Source organism: Mustela nivalis, assembly GCF_964662115.1.
Source record: "Mustela nivalis genome assembly, chromosome: 8".
NCBI classification, from domain to species: domain Eukaryota; kingdom Metazoa; phylum Chordata; class Mammalia; order Carnivora; family Mustelidae; genus Mustela; species Mustela nivalis.
The window spans coordinates 120,240,168-120,262,216 of NC_139027.1; the positions used below are offsets into that span (position 1 = coordinate 120,240,168).

Here is a 22,049-nt window from a genome sequence, read left to right on the forward strand (position 1 = left end):
TGCCCCAGGGCCTTTGCCCACACTGCCTTGCTAGGTGTGTTCATATTTTCCTCCTCCATTAACTCTATCCCACAGCTCTCAGCTCAAGCACCACCCCTTAGAGGAAGCCCTCTGATTTACTCATTTGTCTAATAAGTCTCCTCCGGCTGAGGCTGAGAGCCCCAGGAGAGGACATGTGTACTCAGAACCTAAAAGAACCTGACAAAGAATCATCCTGTTGTAATGGTCTGTTGCAGGTTTACAAATGCCCAGAAACATCTGGAAGGAACACAGCATTCAGAGTGGCCTCTCTGGCCACTTTGGGAGAGGAGAGGAGTTCACTTACTACCTCACTGAATCAGTTTTTAAGTTAGGACAAAAATAGTGAGGAAGCCTTTCTTGTGGCTACGAAGCTCAAATTAAATGACACCAAGCAGGGGCTGGGAGAGGAGAAGTAGACAAGGGGCATTTCCCCAGCAACCCAGACCTCTCCCACCCCCAGGTCTGCTCCCAGCACATAGTCCCAAAACCCAGCCCAAACACCATCAAAATATTTATTAAAACCAAAGCAGGAGGGAACAGAGCGGTTAGGAAGGCAAATCAAAGTGCAGATTGGAGGAGGGGGCAGAGCAACAAGTGGGGCAGAGGGGCCCTGTGGTCTGGGCTAGTGGCACCCTTCACCCACCGCTTCTGCCCACCCTGTCAGTGAAGGTCCCCCACTCACCTTTCCCATCTCACATCCATCCTGGGGGGAAGTTGGGGCCCTGCAGTGACCCCCTGGGGAGGGACCACTGAAAACCAAGGGACCACCCTTGATCCACCCATGGCTGTCAGTCAGTCAGTCTGTCTCCCTCCCTCACTTTCCCAATAAATAAACCGCTCGGGCCTCAGCTCCTTCGGAGTAGGGCAAAGAACAGCTCAGGGACCCCTGCCCCGCTCAGGGGTATAAGGGGTTGGGGCATCGGTCCCACATCCCTCCTACCCTTTGCTGGTGCCCCAAGCTTGCCAAAGAGGCCTTGATAAATAAATAACGCTCCATTAAAGCTTCAATCAGAAAAACCTTTAAGACGACAGAAGTGCTCTCGCTGTCCTGCAAACAAGCAAGCCAAGGCCTCGCCACCTGGCCTGGTCAGCACGCAGGTTTCTGGGGGCAGGTGGCCACCCTGGGCCTCGTGGGGCCCCTGGAGCAAGGAGACCAAAAGTGCAGTTAGAGCCCCCACCACGCGCACACATGGACTCATGCACACACACGTGGACACACTGGGGCGTGTTTTCAGTGCACGCACAGATGTGTTCACCTTCATTCCCCGGTACATGCACACACACATGCTCACACACCACTCACCCCGTGGACACACATGTTGGGTGCCAGGTGCATGCACATACACACCACAAACAGAATCCTTCCCTTCCTGGCTTGCTCAGCCTCCTGGCAGTAGCCAGACTCCAGAGCTAGAAGCTTCTGGAGATAGGGGAGAGGGGTATAAATTAAACGTTTCCAATCGGGCTGGGAGGACGGCCAGGGGCAGGGGGCTCCAGGACTGCAAAGACAGGGTGGGCATCTCCGGAGGCCCTGGTCCCCCCGAGCCCCGTCAGAAATCCAGAGGGGTAAGGTCCCCAAAGTCACAGTCGAAGAGGTCTCTGATGCCCTCACCCTCCTCAAGGCCAAAGTGGTAGTCGAGGGCCTCATGGGGGGGGGACAGGCTGATGAACTCCTCAGGGAGGAGGCCGGAGAAGTCCTCCCGTACATGTTCCAGGAGCGAGTCGGCCGCCACCAGCGGGGACAGGCGGTCCTCGTCCACAGGGGCCCGCAGGCCACCCATCCGGGAAAGCAGAGGCTCTGGGGAGATGGGGGAGCATCACAGGCCAGGGACGGCCCGCAGGGAGGGCGGGGAGGGCAGAGGGGGCTCTCGTGCCTGCCCACCCCACTGGGAGAGGGACACTGACCCACCGCACCCACCCACCCTTCACCCACCTTGCTCCAGGCTGAGCAGGGACTGGCTGGGATCCGCAGCAGGGGACGAGGGGGGAGATGATGGCGGTGGCACTGTGGTGGCAGGGTCAACTGCCCTGTCCTCCTCCCCAGAAGCTGTCCCCTGGGATGGGGTCTTCCCAGGGCTGATCCCGCCTGCACTCTCCTCAGGGCACAGGAAAACGTCAATGGGGCCTTGTTTGCTCTTAAGGGAGATCTGAAAGGTCTGGGTGGAGGCAGCGGGCAGGGTGAATGGAGGCTCAGCAGACCACCAACCCCACCCAGCCTGTCCTGGGCAGGTCTGGAGTCCTAGGTCTCACCTCTGAGGAGTCTACGGCTTGGAGCTGGGTCTCGGGAGGGGCCTTGATCACCATGACCATCTGCTCTGCAGGGTCTGCAATACTACGAAGGTCCTGGCAGGTCACGTAGGCCAGGGTTGGTGGAGTCAAGGACCACATGACTTTTGACCTCTGGGCTCACCCACCCAGAGAGTTCATAAGAATCCATACCTCATACCTACTTAGTCTGTCCTGTCCTCTTCATACCCCACCCCAGGGCCTGGCACACAGTTGGTGCTTGAGTCTCACACCTTTGAGCCTCAGTTTCCACATCTGTACAATGACATCATTCCACCCACCTAATCCCAAGGTAATGTTGGCTTCCTGCAATAATTTGATGTAGGTTACTTAACACAACTCCACGCCTGCTGCTGAGCATTTATTCTGATCCATGATCTTGGTGTCACTTGGTGGTTGTCTCTAAAACTGATAAACAGAATTTGCGGAGTGCCTAGATGGCTCAGTCAGTTAAGGCTCTGCCTTCGGCTCAGGTCATGATCTCTGGGTCCTGGGATCGAGCCCCATATGGGACTCCCTGCTCAGCGGGGAGTCTGCTTTTCCCTCCCCCTGCTCTCATACCCTCTCATGCGCATGCATGCTCTCTCTCCCCTCCTCGGAAATAAAATCTTAAAAAACAAAAAACAAAAAACAAAACCCCACGTGATTTGGCTATTTACTAAAAAAAAATAAAAGCAAAGAGAAGTACACTTATTTTAAAATAGTGTTTCTAGGGGGTGCCTGGTTGGCTTAGTCAGTGGAACATGAGTCTCTTGGTCCTGGAGTTGTGAGTTCAAGCCTCATGTTGGGTGTAGCATTACCTAAAAATAAAATCTTAAATAAAAAGCTTCTATTTTGGGGGCGCCTGGGTGGCTTAGTGGGTTAAAGCCTCTGCCTTCGGCTCAGGTCATGATCCCAGGGTCCTGGGATCGAGCCCCACATCGGGCTCTCTGCTCAGCAGGGAGCCTGCTTCCTCCTCTCTGCCTACTTGTGATCTCTGTCTATCAAGTAAATAAATAAAATCTTTTTTTTAAAAAAGCTTCTATTTTTGTGAATGAAAGATAAGTGGGCGCCTGGGTGGCTCAGTGGGTTAAGCCACTGCCTTCGGCTCAGGTCATGATCTCAGGGTCCTGGGATCGAGTCCCGCTTCGGGCTCTCTGCTCAGCAGGGAGCCTGCTTCCTCCTCTCTCTCTGCCTTCCTCTCTGCCTACTTGTGATCTCTCTGTCGAATAAATAAATAAAATCTTTAAAAAAAAGATAAGTAAGAACTTAGATCTCTGACCTTGAAGCTACTACCCCCATGGACGAAATCACTACTAAATAAATGTTTGCTGCTGCCGGTACTAGTTTTTCTCGTTTTAATCTGTGCAGTTTGGGCACGGACTACTTTCCCCTCTTGCAGATGAAGCTGAGGCTCAGAGGGGCTCTGTAACTCGTCCAGCCTAACACCAAGGAAGCGCTCAGGCCAGAACTGGCAACCAAAGCCAGAGCCTCGTCCTGAATTCAGGGCCCAGGGTCCCCTCCCTAGTCCCACTTGGATGGGGCCGCACCCAACGGTCCTGCCCATCCCTGGCCAGCGCCCCGACAGTCCAAGGATATCGCTGGCTGTCGGCATCCTCAGAGAGCAGCCTCAGTTGGGTGGTGCAGAGATGGATCAGGTGGTCCAGCTGTCGCTCACTCTCCTGGAGCTGCCGCAGGTCCTGGGTCAGGCCTTCCAGCCGCCCGCCGATTCCCACTGCCGCGTGGCTGCCTCTGCAGGCGGCAAAGGGAGGGTCTGCAGCTCCCAACCCGGGAGCCCTAACCCTCCGCACCCAGTCTGCTGCTGCCCATCCTGGGAGGCCCAAGCAAGCCTTCATCCCTCTCTGGGTCTGGCGCCCCAGCTGAGAAACAGCAGAGAGCGGAAGCTGGGCTCCAAGTCAGCCTAGCAGGGGTCTGAATTTGGGCCTGGACGGCTGTAAATACCAACATGTCCCTTCCAGGGGGCACGAGAGTAGATGATGGCATAGGCATGCCACGGAAAACTGTAAGATCATATAAAAGGACGAGAACGTATCCGATGTACAGACACGGATGCACTTCCAGGACATGCCATCAAGTAAAAAGAAAAGAAAAATGATGCAGAAGGGAATGATCCACCAAAAACTAAAAAAGATGTGTCCCAGAGAGGGGACTAGCATGGCCAGTGAAGGGGGTTAAGAGGGGAAAAACAAAACAAGAACTAACAAGAACCAAACAGTTGTGTTAGACAATCCCACTGACGGCAAGAGAAGGCAGAACGGCCATCACCTAGGGTAGGAGGGGTGGGCAACACTGGGAAGGAGCCCAGGGAACTTTCTGTGGTGCTGGACATGTTCTTCATCCTGATCTGGACGGTGGTTCGCCAGGCGAAGAAATACAGGACGGCGCACGGGGCTGCAGGTGTAGCATCTGCGGACTTTCCTCAGGGAAGCCACCTCCCCCCCCAAGCCGTGGTTTCCCCAGCTAGACAGGAGGATGCCAGGATGCGGACGGCCACGGTGGTGATCACCATCAGCTCCTGCACGCTGGCCCGGCCCCGGGCCCCAGCCTCCGCCTGCCCTCCCGAGTGGCTGGTACCTACAGCCACTGGATGTGGTTCTTGGACTTCTTGGCAATGAGCTGGATGCCCTCGAGGACATTGGTGATGTCATAGATGCGCCGTTTCTGCACCTTCAGCACCTCGGCTGCCCAGTTCAGATCAACAACGCCATCAGCTGAGCGGCTCAGCAGCTCCAGGAAGCGCTTCGTGGTCAGATTCAGCGAGGTCTCATAGCGTGACTTCTCCCCTGGGGATTTCACACCTGGGGGTCCAGGCACGGAGGGCGCCTCAGCACCACCCCCATACCCAGCCAGGCAAGCCTTCCAGGCAGGGCAGGAAGATGCGGGGGATGGGCAGATGGCACCTACCCCTTGGCGAAGCCAACAGGGAGGGCCTGGGGCTGCTGCCTGCCAACCACACGACATTCCTCTTCTGGCTGGGGAACTCCCCACCCCCCAGGGCCTGCGGAAGCCATGCCAGGCAGCCACTCCAGCTGCCCCTCGGGGGCCCCCAGAGGTCTGGCTCAGGGCCAGGCCTCACAGACCGGAGCTTACTTTGCCAGAGTGTTTGTCCATCCACACCCCCAACTTGGGCCCTGTCAGAGGGCCTGCTGCAGCCCCAGCTCTGTGGGTACCTTTTCCTGGGTGGCGACCTCTGCCCCGGGCCGGCCTGCTGCTCTCAGCCAGGTACTGATGGTCTGTTTCCAGGTCCAACCTCCGCTTTACCTGCGGCAGAAACAATGGGAAGATGCCCAAGAATTAGGAGTGAGGCCTCAGGAGACCTGGCTCAGAGCTTGGTGCTCCTGGGCCACCCGTGCCCCACTCTGTGTAGTAGGCTGCCTCCGTGAGGGTCGGGGAGCTCCCAGGGGACACAGTCCTACCACACAGAACAGGTCACTCAACAGGAGTTCTAGCTCTGCCACTACTTCCCTGGTGTCTGTGGTGGTTTTATTTTATTTTATTTTTTTTAAGATTTTATTTATTTATTTGAGAGAGAATGAGAGAGAAAGGGCATGAGAAGGGGAGGGTCAGAAGGAGAAGCAGACTCCCCGCTGAGCAGGGAGCCGGATGTGGGACTCGATCCTGGGAACTCCAGGACCATGACCTGAGCTGAAGGCAGTTGCCCAGCCAACTGAGCCCAGTTGGCCCCTGGCGGTAGTTTTAAAAGAGGTTTGCAGGGGCGCCTGGGTGGCTCAGGCGTTAAGCGTCTGCCTTGGGTTTAGGTCATGATCCCACGGTCCTGGGATGGAGCTCCCTGCTCAGCGGGAAGCCTGCTTCTCCCTCTCCCTCTGTTGTGTTCTTTCTCTCACTGTCTCTCTCTGTCAAATAAATAAAAATTTTAAAATAAAATAAAAGAGGTCAACAAATTTCTTGATACTCTTCTTTTCAAAAAATGGGGCCTAATTCTTTTCACCTTAAGTATGGGCCAGATCTGGTAACTTGCTTCCAAGGAGCAGTGTGATGGGGGTGATGACAAGTCGCCTCTTGGACTGGGTCAGAGACGCGCTGGAGCTTCCTTCTTCCTTCCTACACTGGACCACTCGTCCTGGGGAGAGCCGCGGCCATGTCCCACAGGCCCAAGTGGCAAGGCACTGAGGCCTCCTCCAGTAGCAGTGTGAGTCTTAGAAACAAGTCCTCCAACCTCAGATCCTGAGCCAGAAGGACTAAGCTAAGCCTCCTCTGAATTCCTGCCCCACCAAGTCTGTATGATAATGAATGTTTGTTACTGGGGTGTTATTTTAATTAAGTTTTTAATTTCAATTGTAGTATCATTAACACACAGTGTTGTATTAGTTAAGTGCTTGTTGTTTTAAGTCATCTGGCTCTAGGTCCCTTGGGCAAGCCACCTCCTCTCTGGTTTCTGTGAACATGGTGGCCATTAGTGCTCACCAAATGATTTGCACATGTTAATTCATTCTGTCCTATGGGTTAGCAGCATAATAATGGCTCTGTTTCGAGGCGCCTGGGTGCCTCAGTCGGTTGGGCATTTGCCTTCAGCTTAGGTCCTGGGATCGAGCCCCGATAGGGCTCCCTGCTCAGGGGGCGTCTGCTTCTCCCTCTCCCTCTGCTGCTCCCCCTGCTTCTGAGCTCTGGTGCTCTCTGTCAAATAAATACATAAAATCTTTAAAGATAATAATAATCATGATTCCATTTTACAAATAAAGTAACTGAAGTCCAGAAAGGCCCAAGGTCAGATGGCCAGGAAGCGGCTGAACCAAGATTCCCATCCAGAACGCTCTCAGATTTAGTCACATACACTGGAGGACGGAGATTGCCCCCAGAGTCCCACAGGGATCTCAGGCCCATCCTGACTCACACCAGCCAAACCTGCCCCTCCCTCACCCACAGGGTTTCCTGAGCTAGAACCTCTTTAAGGCAGCCATGCCCTCATCACATCTGGTTGCCAAGAAATCCCATCACCAGTCAGTCTCCTCCCCACCTCCATCTGTCCCTCTCCAGCCTAGGACCCTCCTGCCCCTTCTCCACGTCAACTTCTGCTGAGAGGGATTTTCCCACAAACCTCTGCCTCCAAGCTTCAGCCCACGGGGCTTCCCTCCCAGAAGAACCCTCACCCCCCTCCCTCCTCTTCACACGGATTCTACCCACCTCTGTGGGCAGGCACCTCAGCCATTACTTTGGTCCTTCTGATGCCGCAATGACCGGGCCTCTTCTCCTGCCAAAGTGGTCAAAACCAAGCTTTGCCCACATTATCTCTTCCTACAAATTTCCGGAGACGCGTCTGTCTCACCCGGAAGACAGTGACCCCTCAGAGGCAGGCGCCGGGCCTGAATCCTCACCGTCCGCTGTGGGGCCAGGCGCTAACTAGCATGTTTGCAGGCTCATGGGTGCCCTCGGGCATCCCGGGGGGTAGAAGCACTCACACAGGCCGAGTGCCTTTTGTGCACTGAGCGTTCCCCGCATTCAGTCATCAAACCCTCTGTCCAGACCTTGCAACAGATGCCGTGATGACCTTCCCTTCCCCAGGGGCCTGCACCTCAGAAAGATCGTTTGGTGAGAGCAAGGGCCAGGAGGTGAGCCCTAACAGGCTGGCACAGAGCCCATGTTCCTATCTGCCACGTGCCCTGCCTCCCTGCTGCCTAGTCCAGAAGCCAGCCCCCGACACCAGCCTTGTCCCTTGGGCCGGAACCTAATGTGCACCTGCCAACAGCACCCCTCCTCTTCTCTCCGTTCCTCAGACCCCTGCCCACCCTGAAGCCAGGTCAGTGCCACACCCTGAAACAAGGGCTCAAGCAGATGTCCATTTCTGCCACTGCTCTCCAGACAGCTTGGCACAGAAGCCTAAAAAGGCAGAGCTGAACTGCCTTCTCGTGATCTCTGTCTGTCAAATACATAAAATCTTTAAAAAAAAAAAAAGAAAAGAAAAAAAAGAAAGGCAAAGCTGAAGACACACAGAATGCTGGCGAAAAAATCTGGACCACTCCACCAACCATCTGTGGAAGGGGAGCCCCAAAAAAGTGTGGCTCGTCTGGCCCCTGGAATACCATGTAGCTGTCAAGGCTCGAGGGAGAGTGACACAGAATCCACTCAAAGACAATGACAAGAAAAACATTGTTAGAGGGCCATGCATTGATTGGATCCCTTTTTGGATTAAAAAAATCTCATGAAACATCTTCTCTGGTTTAGTTTTCCGTATTTTAGAATCCATTCTAGGAGTAAACTCCGGAGGGTGTGTGGGTGGGGACCACCATGGGGACTGTTATAGTATCTTATCAAGGGTGGATGACCCACTGTTTAAACATAGAAATAAAGGGAAAACTACAATTTCTAAAACTTAAGAAAAAGAAAATGGTCACAACCACCTTAAAAAAAAAAAAACAGGCTTAGGAAAAGAAAGCAGAAGGAAAAATGGATGGGTTGGCATCTAACTTTTTAGTCTCTTAACTCTTTTTGTATAGTAAATGTCTATTATATTTAACTTGTTTTTCTTTTAAGATTTTTTATTTATTTGACAGACAGATCACAAGTAGGCAGAGAGGCAGCCAGAGAGAGAAGAAGGGAAGCAGGCTCCCTGCTGAGCAGAAAGCCCGATGCAGGGCTCAATCCCAGCACCCTGGGATCCTGACCTGAGCAGAAGGCAGAGGCTTTAACCCACTGAGCCACCCAGGCGCCCCTATTTAACTTGTTTTTTAACAGCCATGACAACAGGAAAGAAGTGGATGGGAAGGGCCAGAAGAAACAGCTGAATTGTTCAGAAACTTGTGTATGCAAGAGGTGCTCAATGAATGCTCACTGATGCTGAAGCTGAACCCGTGGCTGGCTTCAAAGACTGCCCCAAACCTCAGAGGAGGTCACAGCTGCATTGGCCAGTGGCTACCCAGAGGTACAAGAGGGGGCAGTGGTGGAGGGCGCCAGTGCTAGGCCCATGTTTCTGCGACTTCAGCTCCGGAATGGTGCCAGCCCTCACCAGCCTCCCCACACATCCCCCCACCCTGGGAGAAAATGGCTACTAGTGCTTCAGTGCTGTGAGGGCAGAGGCTCCTTAAGTGCCTGTGTCTAGTACCTCTTGGGCGTTCACTAACTCAACAATTGAATGAATGGAATGCTCGGGGCTACAGGGCAGCCCCTAACACCGCTGAGGGTGGGGTGGAGCACGTGTCCTCAGCCCAGTCTCTGGCAGTCCCTCAGAGCCTGGAGCTCAGCCTCTACAGCCCTGGGGGTCTGCTAAGTACTCAGTTTGCAGGTCCAGGCCCCAGGCTGGCACCTGCACAGAAAGGCCACTGGAATATAGGTGACCTGCCCCTTGGTACAATCCTCTTCCCTTCACCCATCAGAAGGGTCCCTGAACTTCCTTCAACCTCTATTAGCATCTCCAGGGGGCAAAGCATCCCCATGGCTAATTGGTTGACCACTCAGGAAGTCTGGATTGGTCCCTCCATTTCACTAGCTGAACGACCTACCATCCCTGGGTCTCAGCTTCCCTCTCTGTAAAAGGGGATGGATGTTGAGAGTTAACTGGATGAAGTGCTTGGCACACAGCCTGACACACAAAACAGGCTCAAAACAATGGTGGCTCCTATTGTTATTAACATCTTGGTGATTCCGGAAGGAAGGCAGCACTGGGCGAGGGGCCAAGGGAGTTAGGAGAGACTTGCCGGGATGCCTCAGGGACCAGCTGCCACCCAGGCCCCCATAAGCAGTTGGACAGCTTCCACCTCCTTGCCCTGGCTCTGCCTCACCCCTCCCACTCGCTCCAAGCCCCCTGCTGAGACCCCATCCTGCCTGGCTGGCCTGGCCCCCTGCCCCCTGCCAGCCTTCCATGCCCCACCTTCACCCACAGGCTCTGCCAGTCAAACTGGTCTCCACACCCAGTCCTGCAGCCCACGGGTCCAAGCTTCAGGCCTCTGCACCCTTCTCCCCTGTAATTCAGCAACCTCTTTTTGGGCTCCCCCGCTCCCCAGTCCCAATTGCTCTTGAGCCTCTTGCTGCTCAGGGAACACTTTATCAAGCCATCTCCCTGGGATGTTTACTCTCCTGGCACTGGGGGCCTCCACTCCAGCTCCCAGAGGCCCAGCCCACCCAGTACTTCCCTGGGGGCCTAGGGGTCTGCCTGCCTGATTAATGAGGCTCCATGGCAACCAGGGCCTGTGAGGGTGGAGGGTGGCAGATGGAAGGACAGGCAGAGGGAGGGGATCAGCAGCTGGCCCAGCCACCCCGCCCCTGCAGAGAAGGCCTCCCAGCCAGGAGGCCTGTCCCCAGAGGCCCAGAGGCCCAGAGGCCCAGGCCTGCACCTGGCAGTGGAGGCTCTAGGGAGGAACGAGGGTCTCCTCAATGACTCTTCAACAGTCTGGCACCAGGACACCCCCTCTTCACCTCCCCAAGGAGCCATCCCCACTACCCTGCCACGAGTTCTGGTCTGGAGCCAGCAGGCCTCAGTTCAAATCCCAGCCCCACCACTTGCAGCCGTATGACCGGGGGCAAGTCACTTCCCCTCTCTGGGCCTCAGTTCAGATGGGCACAGTGACAACACTGAGCTCACAGCATGGTTGTGAGTTTTAGCTGGCTCCAAGTCTGCCAGAGACCTGGCATGCATGCAACGCCAACTGAATACACGTGGGCCATTATTACCACTGATTCTGACCCTCAAGCGGCTCTGGGAAGCTGAGGCCCGCCGCAGAGGAGCAAACAGGGACTGGCCCGAGGTCACCCCGCACCCCGGGGCGGGGCCTGGAGGCCCCACCCAGGCTCGGTCCTGCCCAGCCCCGGAGCTTCGGCCAACCCCCCCTCCCGCGCCCCCGTTGCCTCCGGGCCCAAAACCGCGCCCCGCCTGGGTCTGCAAAGGGGTCCCGACGCACACTCGGCCCGAGGTCCCTGCTGTCCGTACCGGCGGGCGGCCGAGCGCAGGGCGCGGCGCGCTGGGTGTGGGCCGGGACGCCTGCGGCGTGGCGAAGAGCAGCAGGTCGGGGTCGCGGGGGCCGGCAGCTGGCGCGGCGGGGGCCGGCGGGGCGCTGGCGTCCTGCGCGGTGGAGATGATGACGATCTGCGAGGAGTCGAGCAGCCGCAGCGCGCCGGCCCCGAGCAGGGCCTCCAGCGCCGGCGCGCATGGGCCGCCTGCGGGGGCCCCGGCCACGGCCATGGCGCTCACGGCCCGCGCGGCCCGGGTGGCAGGCGGCGGCGGCGGCGCGGGCCCATGGCGGCAGGCCGCGGCGAGGGCTCGATCCCGCTCCGCCCCCGGCCGCCGCTGCCTGCAAAGTCCCGGCCACTTTTACGCGCCAAATCCTTTTTGCCGCGAAAGAGCCACGAGCCGCCGAACGCTCTCACCATTGGCTGTCCGGACTGTGACGTAGGCGACGGCGACGGGGCCCATTGGCTGCAGCGCGCCGGACCGGCGGCAGTGGGCGGGTCGGGGCGTCGGCGCGAGGAGGCGCGGCCAATCGCTGCACCGGGCGCGCGCAGGCTTTGTCGGGGCGGTGCCAAGCGATTTCGCACTCCCCGCCCCCAGCCGGGACTGTCCCTACCCGAGGTGTGGTGGCCCGGCTCCCACCCCGACGCACCGCATCCTGCTGATATGTGGAGACCTTTAGGGCAGAGGGTCCGTTCTGCACTTCACACCATACGCAGGCCTCACGTGACCCCTAGACTCCGCCACCTGTAGCCCCAACAACCTCAGTTCGGATCGTTAGAAACTGCCCTTCCTCTTTTCTAAGTTCAGCCCCACCTCCAAAGCCCCAGCTGCCGCTCCCATCCTCAACTTGCCCCACCTATACCGTTTACTTTCAAATCCTGCACCTGCCTTGTCCCTCTGCCCCCGAGCCTGAGCAGAAGGGGACTGCTAGGAAGTGGGGAGGGACATCTGGCCCAATACAGCGTGGGGCTTTCCTGTAAGCCTCCTTTTAGCTGGAATCTCTTCAATAGTCAATGCACAGCATCTGCTTGAACTCATTCATTCACCCATTTATTCAGCAAACGTTTTGAGAGCCTGCTCTGTGCCCCATTCTTAGTTCAGACCTTGAAGAGCTCGGTTTAGTGAAAAGAGGAACAGAGATAACAAATGTTTGGAATATGATGAGGAATTTCCACCATTAACTCCATGTTAGAACTCACAAAGGGAGGAGGTGAGGGTGCTGAGCATGAAAATGCATTTAATCCCGAGGCCCTGGGACCTCTCCATCAGCCATTTCTCATTGCTCAGGTCAGCTGATTTGACCAATATTGTCCTCTCTGTGCCAGGCCTTGTGCCAGCTCTGAGGGCAGAGATGTGAGACTTGATCATTTCTATGAACTTGCCTGCCATCTGGTGGGGATGATCCACAGGGAAAAAAATAAATAAATAAATAAGGAAAAAGAAGCTAATACACAAACAAGGATCATATCCCTAGGGCAAGAATAAACATGACTTCCTCCAGAGAGCCCTCCGGGGTCGGGTCGTAATTACTCACTTCCTCCATTGCTCAAGGCTGCCTCTGTTCCAACACTGACCACACATTCAATTGCTCCATCTGCCTCTCCTACCAGACTGGGAACTCCAACAGGGCCTCCTCCCAACACTGGTCTCACCCAGAACAGGTGCTGAGAAAGGTTAGGAAAGGAACAGACTAGTGGCTGAGGCTACCCAGAGTACAGCATGGAGGCCCTAGGTCTTTAAAAGGAGGCCTCAGCAACCAGCTTCAGAATCACCCGGGCACTCATTAACTTTGGGTCCACCCATCCTTGCCAATTAAGAATTTCTAAGTGCTCAGGAATCTCTGTTTTCACCATCAGTCCCCTACCCACCCCACCCCGCAATGCTAGATGATTTTTATGCAGGTTCACATTTGAGAACAAACAGTATACCAGTATAACCAAAATGTGTAGTGTAGCCTTGAATTATAGCCCCTTGAGGACAATTCTCAGCTCCAGTTTCCTCATCTGTAAAATGGGCACATTGCCCTAGCCATTCCTGGGTTGCCATCAGGATTAAAAAAAAAAAAAATAGGGGATCTACTGTAAGTGTCCCCTAAACTATGAGGTGATTTAGGACAGCAGCAGGAGTTTCCAAAGCAGTTTTTGAAATTACTCATGATAGGGAGCACCTGGGTGGCTCAGTTGGTTAGACATCTGACTCTTGATTTCACTTCAGGTCATGATCTCAGGGTCCTACGTGAGATCTAGCCCTGTGTCGGGCTCTGCACTGGGCGTGGAGCCTGCTTGGGATTCTCTCTCTCCCTCTCCCTCTGCCCCTCCCCATCCTGCTATCGCTCTCAAGAAAAGAAAGAAAGAAATTTCTTGTTGTAAATCCTAGGTTGTGAGCACTAGAAGGGACCAGAGAGACTGTAAGCCTCTTGCTGTAGAGATGGGAAAATTGAGGCCCATTCAAAAATAGGGACCTGTGAGGTTAACCAGTGATAGAATTTGGCCTACACTGGATACCCAGGCATGGGGCTAGCCTGTCCCTCTTCTCCCCAGATAAAGAAGCCACCATTATTAGAATGGTAGGTCTCATTTGAAATAATCAAGCCAGACTCTGAAGGAGAATAGAGAAGTCAGCAACATTCCCATTCCAGGTGGAGCTTCCTTTCTCTCTATCTTCCCAAATGGTCTCAATAATGCTAACGTTTGCTTCGTAAAGTACTCTCAGACCCCACAGTCATTCAACAAACAAGTTATTGAGCACCTGTCTTCTGCCAAGCACGGTACTGGTTGCTGGAGAAGGAAGACAGATATGGCTGTTATTGCCCCATTGATGAGAAAGCTGAGGCCCAAAGGGCACGAGCTTACCTAGCAGATGAAAAGACTGTTATTCATGCTTGCTGGAAGTCAGAGCTAGGGGTTTACCAAAGCCCTGGCCTCCCCAAAATATTCAGGTATCCAACCTCCCAGGTAGAAGCAGGTGCCTTTCTTCCCACAATCCCTCCTGTCCTGCTGCAGCAGAAAGGAGTGAAGACCAGAATTCCCAGTGTGAAATCAAGAAAGAGATAAGAGCCTTCTGTATCTATTAATACCCACTTGAAAGCAGCAAAGGCCTGAAAGATGGGGCCCCTTGGCCTCAAGCCTGGGAGATACTGATAAGGCTGTTCTCAACATCAACAGTGCTCTTCAGGCTGGTAGGTTTCCAAAAACTCCACAGTTCCTGGGCAGCCACTTCCAGGGATGATCTCTTTTCAACCAATAATCCCCTAGGTGAAGATTGTTTATCCACATGGTGCAGGAAGAAGGGGGGGCACTTGCAGCTTAAGGTCAGAGGGCAGAAAGGAGATGGGAACTTAGCCGGTTCCACTGCCAAGCCCTAGTGTCTGCCCTTCATACCTCATCACTCCCTGTAAATACCCCAAGAGCCAGGCTCAGGGCTGTCAAGATTATAATGTGTGGTTCCCGAAAGCTAATATGATGGATAGCGGCTTAATTGGTAGGTGTTCACCCCATCACCACCTCCACCAACATCTAACGCTAGAGGAGGAGTCTGAAGGGGTGGAAGCTCCTGGGGCCACGACCATCCTCAGTGTGGAGGTATCTTTCCCTTGAATTTTTCCCAGAAGCAGGATTGTGTGGAACTGATAGGAAGAAGAACTTCTGAATTAGGTGGCTCTAAATGGAAACCTTGGTCTGTGTGACCTTGGACAAGTCAATTCATTTCTTGAATCTCATTCAATCCACAGATATTTATTAATTATGTCAGACATTGTGCTGGGTGCTGGGGAGACAGCTGGATGGAAAACAGACCCCCTCTCTCATACCTGGAGCTCACAGTCCAGCGGGAGAGTCAGAATTATTTACATGAACCTGCACAATAGGCTCATTAAGAATTTTGACCAAGGGGCGCCTGGGTGGCTCAGCCATTAAGCATCTGCCTTTGACTCAGGTCATAATCCCAGGGTCCTGGGAGCATCTGCTTTCAGTTCAGGTCATGATCCTGGGGTCCTGGGATCGAGCCTCACATCAGGCTCCCTGCTCACTGGGAAGCCTGCTTCTCCCTCTCCCACTCCCCTTGCTTGTGTTTCCTCTCTCATTGTGTCTCTTTCTGTCAAATAAATAAAATCGTAAAAAAAAAGTTTGACAATCCCCCTTTAAAAAAGTTTGACAGACAACACAAATAATTCAAGCTTATTTTTTCCACATACACCACCTTGATGAAGGATACATTCTTACATCTAAAAAAAAATAAAAAATAAAAAATAAAAAAAAAATCTCCAAACATGAACATCCCATCATTATAAAGACTGCATCATTGGAAGAAATGATTCTGTGGCGACTTAATTTTATTAAGGGGCACAGCAACACCCACTGTTGCATTCTGGCAGGGGGAGGCGGGGAGCTTTATCTCTGCAACATGACATTGGTCTCAAATGGTCCGCATTGCTACACTGAATTCTCTGACTGACACTTTGCTGCCCTTGGAGATGTCCTGTCACTGTGCCAGTTCTGGCTATGTCTGCACATTGGTCTCTTACCCATCTGAGAGGCCATCAAACATAGGAGCAAGCTTGGGAATTGGGCTGACCCCAACTCTGTGCCTTGGCTAGATGACCTTGAGTAGGTGATTCACACTCTTGAAGGGCTTGGCTTACCCCATCTGTACAAAGGTCAAAGTCTCCTTTATAGGATGTGTGTCAGGCTAAAATGAGAAAACAAGAAGATTTGCAAACTGTCCCACAGGTATGATTTCATTTGCCCATGAAGGTTTTTTTTCTTCCTGAATTGTGAATTAGCTTAAAATTTTCTTAAATTGGGGGCACCTGGGTGGCTCAGTGGGTTAAACCACTGCCTTCGGCTCAGGTCATGATCTCGGGGTCCTGGGATCGAGTCCAGCATTGGGCTCTCTGCTCAGCAGGGAGCCTGCTTCCTCCTCTCTCTCTGCCTACTTGTGATCTCTCTCTGTCAAATAAATAAATAAAATCTTTAAAAAAATTTTTTTTTCTTAAATTGGGAAACATTATATAAAAATTTGAATATTCGGCTTTCCTTTAAAACAGCACTAGCCAGACCATCATGGTGCTGAGTGGTTGCTGTCCCCCACTGAGCCAGAGCCTTGGCCCTCAGTGGCCTTCCTTGTCCTGCTACTCCAGGGATTCAAGTTTATGATCCCTGATGCTGCGCCTGGCACAGAGTAAGCACCCTTTAAATGTTAACTATTATTAGTGATATTCTTACTGCTGAGGAACCAACCAGCACCTGTGCAGCTCCTCTGTTTTGCAGGCAACTAAAGAGAGGACGTGAGCAAGGAAGAGTAGAAAAAGTGGGGCTTTCGTGGTGAAACAGGAGACATGGGGCTTGGTGCCAGCTAACAACTGCCTAGCTGTGTGGCCTTGGCTAAGTCCTTGGCCATCAATCAGTCCACGTGGTTAGTAAGATATGGGCCGGAGGGTCCAGGGTATGGCCTCAGTGACAGGTCTCATATCCACAAGCCATCCTCCCTTCCCCCAAACCCCATTACCCACTGAACTCATGCTCTGGGGGCCTCTCTTTTCTCCAAGGCTCACCCAGTGCCACTTCCATTCTCTGCATCACCCAACCTCTGAGGAGGGATTCTGCTTTTCCAAGGAGAGGAGGAGCACCAGAGATAGTAACCGTGCTTACCCAGAGCACGGCGGCAGAGCCAGCAAGGGAGCCTTAGAACAGAGGGGCTCGGCGTTTTACAGAGGGGCTCTGTAAAAGGAGAATGATAAAAAGAGCGTGTTTACTGGATAGGGTTGTTGGGACATTAAAGTGCTTAGGACAGTAGCTGGTGCACGGAGCGTGCTCAGTAAATGTCAGCTGCTGTTAGGAATCCAAGAGGAATCACAAAAGCTGCTTGCTTACATCTCCTCTCGAGGTGGCAAGGAGGCAAAGAAAACTGTTCTAGAGAGGATGCAGAATCGGAGAATTTTTGTGAAGCAATCTAGGCATACCCTCCCCCTTCCCCTCCCCAGGAGGCACAGGTGGGCACAAAGATAAGGAGAAAAATACAGTCAAAGGGCAATGGAGTGTATAGATGAGGCGATCCCCTATTTTAATATCTCTGAAATCGAGGTACAATCAATAGCATGTCCTGAATTGTAGTTGGTAGCTCTTTTCTTTCTCAGGGGGTCTCAACAATGTCGGAGCTCTTCTTCCATGGTGCCTTCGGGGTAATGAGATCTAATGTACAAAATGCGCTGGGCACAAGCTCTCAGATTACTCTCGCCGTCTTCAGCATCACCAGCACATTCGAGGCTGGCCACAGCGGAACAAGCGGCTTTTCTTCCTTTTTCTCGTTTTCTCGCTGACACCTGCTGACCTGCATTTGGTCCCGGGGTTGACAGGCACATGGCAAATGCGGTTAGGGAGGGCCGTAGGGAGGGCTCAGGATAGGAAGAGAAAGGCTTTTCATAATATATTAAGATATTCAGAGAGGAGGAGCCAGGGATTTTTTTTGTTAAAAAAAAAAATCCCTGCTGGAAGCCAGAGTTCTGTATATGCCAAACAGGCCAGGAAACCCAGCAGGCCTCCTGGAGCTGGCAATGAACCGAATCAGGGGCATTGTGTCCAAGCCACTGGCTGGCTGAGGGGGCATTGTTAGGGCCTGGCCCTGTCTGGGAAGAGGGGGCTGGAGGGGGCAGGGGGAGTGTGTTCCCATGACTCCCTGGGGAGTAATAACAATTGGGGCCAGCTGGGAAGCCCGCATGCCAGGGGCCCCAGGCCTGCAGGGGGCTGAAGAAGCAGGGGGGGCAAGGTCAGGGCTTCCCTTTCTCAGGTTGGGGGGCAGGGCCTAAGGAGGGGGAACATGGGGGTCATTCGCTATACCCCTCTTTCTCACCCCCCACAGCCCTGGGTCACAGAGTCTCTCCAAATTACACCCCATATGTGCCCACTTCTCTCCACCTCACAGGCCCACCCTTGGTCAGACCGCCATAGTCTCTCCCCCAGACCCCCGCGTGCCTTCCTCACTGCTGACCTGGCTGCCTACACTCTTCTCCACGTGTTGCGAAAAGAATCTTCCTAAGAGTTAAATCACATCACATCACTCCCCAGCTGAAACCTGCCAAAGGCTGCCCATAAATAACACTTAGAAGGAAACCCAAACCACTTAGGCTGGCCTACAACACCCGCCTGCTAGGCCTGCCTGCTTCTCAGCCTCCATGCCCGGCACTCCAGCACACCCCCGCCCTGTGCTCTGTCCCAGCCTCACGGGCTTCCTGCCAGGCCATGGAATGCTTTCAGCTGGTTCCCTCCTCTGCACACTTTGCAGATCCTGTGCTGGGAACACCCTTCCTTTGGATCTTTGCATGGCTCCCTGCTCATCATGGGTCTCAGGCCTTCCCTGGAAAATAAGACCCTTTTTGTTCTCCCCTTCCAGGTCATTCTATGACACTGCCCTGTGCTTCTGACTTCTAGCACCTGCTGCCCTCCAAAATGATTAACTTTGTGCCAGCCTTCCCTCCCTAGACTGGAAGCTTCTGGTGGGCAGGACCTGGCCCCTTCATTGTTGAGTCTTAGCGTCCAGTGTCACTAGGTACTTGGTACTTAGTAAGGACCAGGCCAACATTAGCCAGTATATTTATTTATTTATTTGACAGGGAGAGACACAGCAAGAGAGGGAACACAAGCAGGGAGAGTGGGAGAGGGAGAAGCAGGCTTCGCGCTGAGCAGGGAGCCCGATGTGGGACTCAATCCCAGGACCCAGGATCATCACCTGAGCTAAAGACAGACACCAGACACCCAACGATTGAGCCACCCAGGTGCCCCCAGCCAGTATATTTCTTATTCCCGTCCTCAGGGCTTGGTAAAGGACACCTGCCATGTAGTCAGGCTGGGACAGTCACTCTCAAGCAAAGTTCTGAATCTCCTCCATGAGCCCCAGTTCCAGGAAACTTGTACAGAAACAAAATCACATCTGCATATTCACCAGCCTCTGACTACAATGCAGCACCTTGCGTTTCACGCCTGCAAAAGACCAGAGGCCTATTAGCAGCAACAGGACTTCATCAGCGACAGAAACCACAGCTACGCCTGTGCCGTGTCCCAGCTGCGCCAAGGTCTTGAGGTACTGTAGACACCTAAGACACCTGGGACATCAAGACACTTCTAGACCTGCCACTATTTATTTCTTTAGTGGGTTAAAAAAGAAAAAAAAGCATATATTATTAAATTACAAATTTAAAAAATATTTTGATAATTATCTCAAGTCAATATAATTCGTGTCTTTTGTAATCCTGTGTATTTTACTTATTTATTTAGAGAGCGAGATCACGAACACATGAGCCGTGGGGGAGGGGGAGGGGCAGAGGAGAGAGAGAGAATCTTAAGCAGTTTCCATGCCCAGGACTCGGTGGGGGGGGGGGGGTGGCTCAATTTCACCACCCTGAGATCATGACCTTAGCTGAGATTAAGAGTCAGACACTTGACCAACTGAGTCACCCAGGTGTCCCCTACGTATTTTATTTAATGATATTTTAAAAACATTTTATTTATTTATTTAGCAGAGAGAGAGTGCGCATAAGCAGGGGGAACGGGAGAAGCAAACTCCCCACTGAGCAAGAAGCCCGATGTGGGACTCGATCCCAGGACCCTGGGATCATGACCTGAGCCGAAGGCAGACGCCTAACTGACTGAACCACCCAGGCACCCCATTTAATGGGTTTTAAAAAACAGCATTCTGAGAGGGATCCACAGGCTTCACCAGATGCCAAAGGGGTTCGCGACACAGACTAAAAAGACCCCCTAAAAAGGAGAGTCTTCAAAGAGCTGATGTAGTCTGGCTGTGGTCCTTCTCTCAACGAACAATTAGCCCACCAGGAGAGCCTGCAGAAAAGCCTGGAAAAGCAGTGGGAACGAAGCAGAGACCCCACGATCTATGTTTCCAGTTTGCTTCGTTTCCTGCATTGTTTATGAAATTGCGACATTGACAAAGCTCTGGGCGCAGAGGCCTGGTACAGGAGGCGGAGCCCTCCGTTAGGAAGCCCTCTCCACAAGCAATACTCCAAAGACAGTCCTGCTTTCCCTCTGTCCTCCGGCTGGCCTGGGAGGCCTGTAGCTCACTAGAGTGATTCATGCAGGAGACCCTCTGGTTCAAACGAAACCCCTCTCACCTAACATACTGTTCAGGGCTGAAGCAAGACAAACTCTCTCCCTATCCATCTGGAACATGACCAGGGGAGGAAAAAAAAATGTTTCTTTTTATAAATACCCCCTAATTTGTTAAAGAAAGCAAGCCATCTGAAGTCGCAGATTGCAGCGATGAGGGTTCGCTCTGGGAGGTGGAGCCCAGTGCAATGTTCTGGTTTAGGAGGGTGTCAGGTTCAGAGCCTGATTCTCATAAACCCAAGAACAATGGAGAAAGAAATGCCATCTCCAGGATTCTCTCCAGGGCCTGCGAGGTGAAAGGCGGGAGCAGGGAGCATCAGGGGAGGCCTTTTCTTGGCGTCTCTGCCTGTGAGTCACGGCTCTCACATGGGCTCACTGAAGGGTCTCTAATTTGGGAGCGGAGCAGCAGAAGGGCCCCAGATCAAACTCAGTTTTGTCCTTTCCATTTCACTTGGGGCTCTGTGGGCCTGATGTTTGGTATCAGCGACGGCAAGGCTCCAGAGATGTAGGGCGGTTCATCTCCTACACTGATCACAGTGAGGACCGGACTGAGATTTTTGGGGAGTCCGGGGGTGGACTGGGGTGGGAACCAGCTCAAAGAAAGGACTCCCTTTCACATTAGGTTACTGATCAGAGAGAAACCACAACACAGAGAGGGCAAGAAAAAAATGCCGAGGACTTGTGGGGATGACAATGCGATGACATTTCTCAGAAGACAGGAGCGTTTGGCCGGCTCAGTCAGTATTGTGTGTGACTCCTGATCTGGGGGTTATGAGTTTGAGCCCCACATGAGGTGTACAGATTACTTACAAATAAAAGCTTTAGGGGCGCCTGGGTGGCTCAGTGGGTTAAGCCACTGCCTTCGGCTCAGGTCATGATCTAAGGGTCCTGGGATCGAGCCCCACATTGGGCTCTCTGCTCAGCAGGGAGCCTGCTTCTGCCTCTCTTCCTACTTGTGATCTCTCTCTCTGTCTAATAAAAACAAATAAAAAAAATTAAAATTAAAAAATATTAAAAATAAGAAATAAAATCTTTAGGGGCCCAATCAGGTGGCACAGTTGGCTAGGCGCCCAGCTCTTGATTTCAGCTAGGGTCGTGATCTCAGGGGCATAGGATCGAGCCCCATGTTGGGCTCTACACTCAGCGGGGAGTCTGCTCGAGATTCTCTCTCTCCTTCTCTCTGAAAGAAATAATTCTTTAAAAGGATGAAATCAAGTATTTAAGGGCATGTGGGTGACTCAGTTGGTTAAGCATCCAACTCTTGATCTCAGGTCTTGATTTCAGGGTTGTGAGTTCAAGCCCCTGTTGGGCTCCATGCTGGGCATGGAGCCTACTTAAAGGGAAAAAAAATTAAAAATAAAATAAAATCCTCTAGAAAAAGTCTCTCATAAGACAAAGATAGGTGGCTGTGCGCAGACTATCTGGGAAAGGCCATACTAAAAAGTGCTAACAGTCGAGTGCCTCTGGCAAAAGAGGGGGTTTGGGGGTGGAGCTTGGGTGCAGGAAGGAGCCCAACTTTTCCTTGTGATACACCTTTTGTACTATATAAGTTCTGTATTATGAGCATGGGCTATGGATGGAAAATTATTTTTTATAGTCTTGCAGATCAGAAGACTTCGTAGGAATGTGGCCAGGCTTAATAAACACGTAAATCGTCGTACTATTTCAGGAACTAGCACTTACAGAGTGCCTACTGTGTTCCAAGGGCCCTTTGGCAATGCCCGTTTTAC

General features: G+C 52.9%; 1 protein-coding gene across 2 annotated transcripts; it reads right to left on the reverse strand.

Annotated features, from left to right (window-relative positions):
• Positions 1–519: 519 nt before the first annotated feature.
• E2F1 (E2F transcription factor 1) lies at positions 520–11,550 on the reverse strand. 2 transcript variants are annotated; one of them, XM_082746014.1, is made up of 8 exons: positions 11,186–11,550; positions 5,478–5,568; positions 4,886–5,105; positions 3,886–4,038; positions 2,272–2,386; positions 1,955–2,177; positions 1,634–1,819; positions 520–1,160 (listed from the first exon to the last, which is right to left on the reverse strand). In XM_082746014.1, exons 1-8 carry the CDS (start codon positions 11,435–11,437, stop codon positions 1,042–1,044), a joined length of 1,359 nt encoding a protein of 452 aa, XP_082602140.1. In that variant the 5' UTR covers positions 11,438–11,550; the 3' UTR covers positions 520–1,041. The 2 variants fall into 2 exon arrangements, with proteins under 2 accessions (XP_082602140.1, XP_082602141.1); XM_082746015.1 differs by having other exon boundaries at positions 520–1,819.
• Between the last annotated feature and the right edge of the window lie 10,499 nt (positions 11,551–22,049).